General features: G+C 49.2%; 1 protein-coding gene across 10 annotated transcripts in view; it reads left to right on the top strand.

Annotated features, from left to right (window-relative positions):
- The window catches only part of LOC130189966 (glutamate receptor 2-like), a 57,797-nt gene that overhangs the window by 30,593 nt on the left and 17,327 nt on the right, over window positions 1-9,877 (top strand). For all 10 annotated transcript variants that reach the window (XR_008830883.1, XR_008830884.1, XR_008830882.1 and 7 more), the window contains 4 exons: window positions 595-810; window positions 6,515-6,669; window positions 7,733-7,931; window positions 8,133-8,380. Coding sequence is in view for 7 of the 10 variants with exons in the window: in XM_056409016.1 (XP_056264991.1) it covers window positions 595-810; window positions 6,515-6,669; window positions 7,733-7,931; window positions 8,133-8,380 (818 nt within the window). In the remaining 3 variants the exon portion in view is untranslated. The remainder of the gene's footprint in view (window positions 1-594; window positions 811-6,514; window positions 6,670-7,732; window positions 7,932-8,132; window positions 8,381-9,877) is intronic.

Genomic DNA, 9,877 nt, shown 5'->3' with positions numbered 1-9,877 from the left:
ATGTCATCATCGTTCCCATTGAAGATGTCATCACCTGTTTCCATTGAGGATATGTCATCATCGTTCCCATTGAAGATATGTCATCACCTGTTTCCATTGAAGATATGTCATCATCGTTCCCATTGAAGATATGTCATCATCGTTCCCATTGAAGATATGTCATCACCTGTTTCCATTGAAGATATGTCATCATCGTTCCCATTGAAGATATGTCATCACCTGTTTCCATTGAAGATATGTCATCATCGTTCCCATTGAAGATATGTCATCACCTGTTTCCATTGAAGATATGTCATCGTCGTTCCCATTGAAGATATGTCATCACCTGTTTCCATTGAAGATATGTCATCATCGTTCCCATTGAAGATATGTCATCACCTGTTTCCATTGAAGATATGTCATCATCGTTCCCATTGAAGATATGTCATCACCTGTTTCCATTGAAGATATGTCATCGTCGTTCCCATTGAAGATATGTCATCACCCGTTCCCATTGAAGATATCTCATCACCTGTTTCCATTGAAGACATCTCGTCATCTCTTTCCATTGAATACCTCATATCACCTGTTCTCACTCTGTCTCCGCCCCCACAGAAAGCCGACATCGCCGTCGCCCCTCTCACCATCACTCTGGTCCGTGAGGAGGTGATCGACTTCTCCAAACCCTTCATGTCTTTGGGAATCTCCATCATGATCAAGAAGCCGCAGAAGTCCAAACCGGGAGTGTTCTCCTTCCTGGACCCGCTGGCCTACGAGATCTGGATGTGCATCGTCTTCGCCTACATCGGAGTTAGTGTTGTTCTCTTTCTGGTGAGTCGGCTGCTTTGGTTCCACCACTTCTCTCACAGTTCCTTGTGCGTGTTTGTTGTGTTTGTTGTGTTTGTTGTGTTTGTTGTGTTCTGCCTGAAATGTGTTGAAGCCAGAGGAGTCGTTTTTTTTGTCGGGCCATCCAATCATTTGCATCAAACATAATGATTCAATGCAAATAAAGTATCAAACATGCATTTCTACTTTGTAGTTAAATATTTAACATTTATTCCAACACAGACATAATAAGGACATCTTATTCATACAATTTGGGATATTAATATACACATATATATATATATATTAATATATATATATTAATATATATATATATATGTGTGTATATTATATTATAATATTCAGTATAATGTTTTATATGAATACCATCTAATGTAAATATACAAATATCATAAATATATCATAATAAAATATAAATATCGTATAATAGAAATCACATATACAGTATATATAAAACAATATAATGCATTGTATGTCACTCATTTATATCTTTAATCAGTAATTGGCTTAACTGCTTCTTAGCCACGCCCCTTTTGGGCCAAATCGATTTGGCCCCAGCTGAGACGTGCAGGAAAAACGCAAGTTACGTATGTAACTATGGTTCTATGAATCCTGGATGACCGCCAGAGGCGGTGCTTAGCACTGGATATCTTCCGTCTTGCGCATAGCAGGTCGAGTATTAATAACAACAAAGTCACCCGTGACCTCGGATGACCCGCCCACCGGGTATAAGTTCCGGTGTCATCCCGAGATCAGTTCTACGGAATCTTCTCGCGAACTCACGAGATTCCGAGTGACTAAGAACTCTGGCGGTCATCCAGGATTCATAGAACCATAGTTACATACGTAACTTGCGTTCTATTTCATCCTTCCTGACCGCCAGAGGCGGTGCTTAGCACTGGATGACTTATATCAACAGAGTCACGAGGAATCCCAAGGAAACTACCTCATATGACTCAAGCAGAGGATCTGGACCACCTGCAATGCATGGAGGGTGTTCCCGTTCACTCTGTAGTCTCTGGTGAATGTGTAACGATGCCCTGAGGCTGTTGCATACATATGCACCTATATTCCCTACGGGCATACCTCTCGGGTCGCCCGTGATGTGGGAACGCCGTTGGTAGAACAACACCCTGCTCTGGATGGCAGAGCACGGACGTTCACCACCTATGCCCAGGCAATGGCCTCCACTATCTAGTGGAACAGGCACTGTTCTGCAGTGGCATAGCCCTTCTTAGATCCACCCTAACTGACTAGTTATGGTGGTCAAGCTGTGCAGGCTGGACAGGCTGGTTGAGACCCGAGCGTGCCAGCACCCTTGGCGGAAGCCACTGCTTTATGCCGCAGTGTGACACCCGAGCCTCTGAGTTCCCCTCAGACAAGGCTCATTGACCGACAGGGCGTGTAGCTTGCCTACTTGCTCTGCCGCAGTTATGGCAAGGATGAAAGGTCTTTGCCGACAGCAACCACAGCTCTGCCTCTGCCAAGGGAGGCGAGCATAGGGTGTCCAGTACCCCGGGCAAGTCCCCTGAAGGAGCCCTCGGGGGCTCAGGGGATAGTCACTGAGGCCCTCCTTATGAAGAGGGACACCAGCTTGTGGCTGTTCCGCATCATTGTTGGCTTTAGCATGCTGCCCTGAAATGGCAGCTATGTAGTCCCTCAGGATAGAGGCAGACATGCCCTTAACTAGAAGGGATGACGGAGGCGTGAGTACCGTAGGCACGAGGCACCGTACTGGGTCCCTCCGTCCGCTGGTCGGGAAGCGGCTTCGGTCTGCACGTCTCGTAGACGGATGGCACTCCGGCATTTAGAATAGTCCTCTGGACTGATTCTGTTCAGCTGCTTCTGCTCTCCTGCGGCCAAGCCCTTTGTTGGGCACGGCCGGGATCGGGATGGCAGGTCCCACCATCTAGCTGTGCTAGGGGTCCCGCATGTCAGCGAGGCACCGTGGCGTCTCACAGCGAAGTCTGTGCAGCCAGGGGACCAAGTCCTGGCTGGACGCAAGGGGGCCACCAGCAAAATTCGGTGGCCCTGTTGAAAAACCCCGAGTAGTTGGCAAGATCAGCGGAAATGTGGGAACGCCCTGGTTCCGTTCTCCTGGTCGCTACCTCGCCCGACAATTGGTCAGGTGAAGGGTTGCCGGAGTAAGAAAAATCAGAAGGGCACGGAGCTTCAGCAGCTCTGCCGCCCTAGGGCCCCTGGAGGTTTAAGCCAACCCGTGGTTGAGGCGATGTCTCGCCCAACAAGTACATATTCCTCCCAAGTATGGCAGGAACTGTTTGAGCGCTAGGTGCATGGCCTGTGGCTCCAGACCCAAGTGTCGCGAATAGACTGTCCTCTGGAAGTCCTGTACCGCCAGACTGCGCCCCACTGAGAGGCGGAGTCTGCTGTGGCGACCTCCGGTGGGCGGACCCTTCCTGGGGATACCCTCTGACGGGTATGCTCTCACCCTCACGGGATAGAGCCGAGGGCACCACTGTGACCCCATCTTGTGCCTGTGGCCCCTGGCGAAGGCTGTTAGGCCCTCCATGCGAAGGGCACCGCGACAGCAGCCCAAGCATTTGCCCCATAGGCAAGGAAAAAAGGGATAAAAGACCACTGCCTGCCCCCTCAGAGAGTATCTACCTGCTTGAGTGATGGGCAGGCCCACTTAGTGGCTGCCTCTAGAGCTATACCAACGAAGGTTATGCTCCGAGAATGGCTCAGAAAACTCTTTATGTTCACGAAGGCCCAACCGGGCAGCGTGAGAAAGAGTAGCTGATGCAGCTGTCAATTTACCCGATAGGCAAGAAGAGAGGATAAAAGACAGCCATCTGCCCCCTCAGAGAGGGGAAGGCTGCAGAGGATGCTGTCCACCTGTCTGAGTGACGGCCAGGCCCGCTTAGTGGCTGCATCTAGAGCTACACCAATAAAGGTTATGCTCTGAGAATGGCTCAGACAGTTGTTTGTTCACGAAGGCCCAACCGGGCGGCGTGAGAGAGTGCAAGTAATGCACTGTGTGGCCCTAAATGGGTATGGCGCACATAGCCAGATCGTCCAGGATGGCAGTTTCCTCACGCCCTGGTGATTGCAGGGCGGCAGTAATGCCCTTTTGTAGAAACTCCTGGGGAAGTCCACATGGAAGAAGCCTGGGAATAACGGCTTTGGAAAGCATAACAGAGCAACCGTCTGTGAAGCATTCTAGGAGCCTGACAAAAGGCCTCCCTTAAGTCGACAGACATGAGCCGATCTCCTCTGGAGACCACACGAAGGATGTCTGCTGGGCTCAGCCTGAGAAAATCAAGATGTGGCGCCCCCGAGTCTGCGGGGTGCCTGTAGAGCAGGTCCCCTGATTTCACTGGGACAGTAGGGAGGTTGTTCCTACATGCCTCCGACAAGGGTGCCTGCGCCGGCCAAACAGCTGGTCTGAACCCTGGAGAGCATTAGGCGCCCAGGTTCTCGCGACGTAAGTGCACATGCCTGCAGCGAAGCATCACTGAGGCTGTAGTCAAGTATGACATATGAGGGGGAGTTGCCGTGTAGTAAGCACGGTAAAATGGTCACCTGAGAACCGACTGGGCTCGAGGGCACCGGTCATCCGCCTCGGAGTCCCTTGGGGAAAACCGATGGATGCGATAGTCAGCTCAATGGATGGCATGGGACGAAGGCCACATTTGGCCATATCCTGCATGGACGCCGGGGTTCGGTGATCTATCGTAAGATGGTAACCCCTCAGATAGTCTCTGGAGGGGAGACTGAAAAGGTGGCAGGGCCGGGAATGCCCCTGAGGAATGCACTAGCGTGCGTGGGGTTCCGGCTGCTGTATATCCAGCAGTTCCTGTGCCCTGCGAATGACGAACCCGATGGGGCCGTCGACTGCCCCCTACAAGGGGCTACCACTGGGATGTCCTCCCTTGTGAATGGATCAGCCGTGGGTGGATCTGATGCTTCAGTCCTCCCTGCACTAGGGTGGCGACTTATCTGAGCTAGTTCTGCGGTCAGCAGACCTACTCTATAAGCTAGCCTGCCCGATTGCACTGCTAGGGGAGCCCCTGCGGCTCCTAGCCGGCGCTTGCAACTGGTCGGCTGGCCTGGAGCTGACCTGACCTGTCTGTTGGGGTCCTAGCAGTAGCTAGAGCGAGCGCACTCCGCTACTGCAGCGCAGGTCCTGTGGAGCAGGACAGAGACAGCCCATCTAGTGAGGGGAGAGCGTAACGCTGCCCTCACTCGTACAGTAGCTGTAGCTGCTGGGGGTCGCAGCAGTAGCACTTTGCTACTGTGGCCCAGGTCCTGTGGAGCAGGACGGAGACAGTCCGTCTAGTGAGGGTATCAGCCACCACTGGCCTCCCTCGTCCGGTAGCTGTAGCTGCTGGGGGTCGCAACAGTAGCACTCCGCTACTGTGGCCCAGGTCCTGTGGAGCAGGACGGAGACAGCCCGTCTAGGAGGGTAGAGCGCGGACGCTGGCCTCGCTAGTACGGTAGCTGTAGCAGCTAGGGTCGCAGCAGTAGCACTCCGCTACTGTGGCCCAGGTGCTGAGGAGCAGGACGGAGACAGCCCGTCTAGCGAGGGTAGAGCGCGGACGCTCTCGTTAGCGCTGTAATCGCCCACCAGTAGCCTGAGCGAGAGCGCTCCGCTACTTGGGCCGAGGTCCTGTGGAACAGGAAGTAGCTGTCGGATTTAGCGTAGGCTCCGTTAGCCTGAGTGGACACACTCTGCTAGCTATGCACGGCGGCAATGCTACCAAAGTCAACACACACGCTATCTCAATCGCTACAGAGAGCCGGTCGCGCCGGTGTGGCAGCACCGAGCGGACGTGCTCGTTAGCACACAGTTAGCAGGAACGAGCTCTGCTGCTGTGGGATATGCCGTCATAGGCAACAATTGTATTCGATCTCACCCGATTGAAGCTTCGGTGAAGGCGCCTGGTGAAGACCGAAAAGACCGAATGCGCGTTCTCGGTCCGCCTCGACGGACCGCCAGAGAAAGCCCACGTCCTCCTCCGAGGAGGAGAGCTCGTCGCAGCCTCTGGAGGCGACGGATCGCAACTCCGACCATTTGGTCACAAGGCTCCCCGCGACGAGCTTCAGTTAAACTTCAGCCTTAGCTGATGCCTGCTGAGAAGATGAAAAGAACTGATCTCGGGATGACACGGAACTTATACCCGTGGGCGGGTCATCCGAGGTCACGGTCACGGACTTTGTTGTTATTAATACCTGCTATGCGCAATGCGGAAGATATCCAGATATCCAGTCTGGCCTCTGGCGGTCAGGAAGGATGAAATAGAACATATATTTTGTGCAGATATCTTATTTTACAAATATTACTGGGTATATTCCATATCTCCAAAACACACATATTGACAATTTGTATAATTTATAAATATAATGAATATTATTATTGTATTTTTTTGTGGCTCGGGGTGGGTGGGGCCAGGCCCCGTGGCCCTGTGGCCCTCTATTGGCCAGCCGCCACTGGTTGAAGCTCAAGAATATGATTTCAGATCCTAGTAATGCGCATATAACCTATTAACTACATTTTAAGTGCATTTGTCACATCGCATGGACACGAAATTGATGAAATCCTGACACCGATTTACATCAAATATGTGATAAATAGCATAAACAACGTGATGAACATAATATGATGTCAGGCGGTGAGAATGTGGGGAGAGTTCCACCTGGAAAGCTTTTCGCTCCTCTGCTCCTGCAGGTATCCAGATTCAGCCCCTACGAGTGGACGCTCGAGGAGCCGGAGGACGGAGCCATGCCGCTCACCACGGAGTCAAACAACGAGTTTGGGATCTTCAACTCCCTGTGGTTCTCTTTGGGGGCGTTCATGCGGCAGGGCTGTGACATCTCCCCAAGGTGGGTATGGCAGTGCAATGAAAGGCTGGCCTCCCAATAATGAGTCAACGCTGATTGATGTTAACTATTAATGGGACCATTCTGATTGCTATCTATGGGCACCTCCGGCCTGTGATTGTGTCCTCTGACCCTGTAAAGGATGCACACTCTAAACATTACTTTCACTCCAGTGTAAGGAACACACAAAGTGATTTTTGTAAATAATAAAATGTTCATTTTACTCTCGAAAATGTTAAATCTTGTTTTTGATTGTGGTCCAAACGTATGTAACCTGGTTGTTTTGCCTTGGGTCAGAGCTCAAAGCGAGCCAGTGCTCACCATTTTGATTTGGAACAAAATATAACATATGAAACAATATTTTAAATTATTCTGAAACTACTCTTTTGACTTAAAAAGTATAATTTTACAGTTTATTTTGTAAATAAAACCATTATTTGACTAGAAAATGTTAAATGTTGTCTTTGATAGTGATCCAAAATTATGTTAAAGTGTATAATTTTAAAATCAAATATCCTTCCATCTTACTAATAGTTAGATTCCTGTTGAAATTCAGAATGTAAGAGTGATTACTGATACCAGCCGCTACATGAAAGTACCACTTCAAGCATTGACTAGCATTGATTAGCATTGACTAGCATTGATGACCATTGACTAGCATTGATTAGCATTGACTAGCATTGATGACCATTGACTAGCATTGATGACCATTGACTAGCATTAAGTTATCATTGATTAGCATTGATGAGCATTGACCAGCATTAATTAGCATTGATGAGCATTGACTAGCATTAATTAGCATTGATGAGCATTGACAAGCATTGATTAGAATTGATTAGCATTGATTACCATGGATTAGCATTGACGAGCATTGATTAGCATTGACTCGCATTGATTAGCATTGACTCGCATTGATTAGCATTGACTAGCATTGATTAGCATTGATTAGCATTGTATTTTCAGATATTAAAACAAGGCCTCAGACTTTCTGTAAAACGCTGTTTTGAACCACGACAACGAAACAATTGCAGACGTGTGATTATTTTGTTTCTGTTTGTGCGTGCAGATCTCTGTCCGGCCGCATCGTAGGGGGGGTGTGGTGGTTCTTCACCCTGATCATCATCTCGTCCTACACCGCCAACCTGGCCGCCTTCCTGACGGTGGAGAGGATGGTGTCGCCCATCGAGAGCGCCGAGGACCTGGCCAAGCAGACCGACATCGCCTACGGAACCCTGGACTCCGGATCCACCAAGGAGTTCTTCAGGGTACGCTCTTATTTTGACGGAGACATTGAAGAATATTCTTAAAGTTGTCTTTGTGAATGATTTTGTGAAGTAGATGCACTCACCACATGTATTTAAGGCCTCGCTGGTCCACCCTCCACGGTCGACCTTGAAGCCCCCTGAGGTCAACGGCGTTCCCGTGTTGTTGGGTCTCACCAGCGTCCGTCTCTCTTTCTTATTTAGCGCTCAAAAATCGCCCTGTTCGACAAGATGTGGCAGTACATGAAATCGGCAGAGCCCTCCGTCTTCGTCAAGAAGACGTCGGAGGGCGTCCTGCGCGTCCGGAAGTCCAAAGGGAAGTACGCCTACCTGCTGGAGTCCACCATGAACGAGTACATCGAGCAGAGGAAACCCTGCGACACCATGAAAGTGGGCGGGAACCTGGACTCCAAGGGCTACGGCATCGCCACGCCCAAAGGATCTCCATTAAGGTGGGTGGATCAGTATAACAATGCTAGCCAACCTGCACTGCCATGTACCATTCACACTACTAACCTGCTGCCTAGTCAACGTGCCGCTCCCCACTCACAGCTCCGCTCCCCAAAACCTTGAAAAACACACAATTTGAACAGTCACCTTTCAGTAGAAAGTGGATTCAGAAATTGCCTTGGTGCTCTTGAGCCTCAACATTAACGATCAGGATACACTCGCTGCCCCCCCGCTGTAGTCGCCGGGCGGGTTCCAGCCAGTGTGTGAGCTGTGGCTGTGTGTGAACCACCAGGGGGAGTCCTGTAGTCCTGTGGTCCGGTCCCAGGCCTTCGCGCCTCAGGGGGTCGCAGTACGCGAGTGTGATGAATGGGGCATGGCGGCTTACTCGTTGTTATAATAATCCACCTACCCTGATGACATCATCTCAGCGGTTTGTATTTCTACCATGGTTACCACCTCTGACCAAGGGCTAGTGGTGGTTGCCGTGACAACTGGGGGAGGGGCCTATGACATTTCAGGTCTTAAAGAAACACCTCGTCGCAAAATGTATGTTTTTTATTCGGGTAAAGTTGGTATCACGTCGTCTCTTTTTTTAATAAAAAGGGATATTATGATACGATGACCAATTTGAAATGATGGATTTCTATTAAAACTGAATTTTCTTTCTAGTGACGATAATTTGGCTTTAGGGTTTTTAAGAAGATGAGCTGAAACTTTAAGACCTGCATCACGGGACTGTCGTTTGAGTTTCTGACCTAAACCTGTTTCTGTGAGTGTGTGTGTGTGTGTGTGTGTGTGTATTGTTGTTCAATAGAAATATACCACCAACCAAAATAACTATTGGGCTTTCTATAGTATAGGCACATATTTTAAACAGATAAAATCAGTTCATGCAATTTATCCAAACCCCTCATCAAGATGTCTGGGTTTCAAGTAGCAGCTCTGTCTCTGTGTGGTTTGGTAGCAGAAAAAAGTGTTTTATATAAAATTGTACAACACTCATAGGTAACTAGCTTCTTAGAAAGGTACTAATTAAAGGGGAAATTAGGATAGTGTTACATTGCTTATCATTTTATAATACATTTATAATGATTGAATTCCATTTAACTGCATTTCTTTATCACAGAGCCTCAAAGGGGAGGAGCACAGAGCCTCAAGGGGGAGGAGCACAGAGCCTCAAGGGGGAGGAGCACAGAGCCTCAAGGGGGCCAAGACGGGGACGCTCTTTGAATCGGTGCAACAAACTTCAACATTACTTTTATAATATCTTAATGTAAATAACAATCCAGATGTGCGTGTGTGTGTGTGTGTGTGTGTAAGTAAGTGTGTGTGTCTCACTTTTGTGTCTTTTCAGCTCACTCCAGACATTCGCCCTGCCTTCTCGCTCTCTCTCTTCCCTCTCTCTTCTCTCTGTTCTCTCGCTTACCTTCATTTTGTCTCTTCTGTCTCTCTTCTCTCTCTCCTCTCTCTTTCTGTGTTGTGGTCACTCGGCTCCTAAA

This window comes from Pseudoliparis swirei, chromosome 24, assembly GCF_029220125.1.
Source record: "Pseudoliparis swirei isolate HS2019 ecotype Mariana Trench chromosome 24, NWPU_hadal_v1, whole genome shotgun sequence".
NCBI lineage: Eukaryota > Metazoa > Chordata > Actinopteri > Perciformes > Liparidae > Pseudoliparis > Pseudoliparis swirei.
This window is presented reverse-complemented; position numbering and strand designations above follow the sequence as displayed.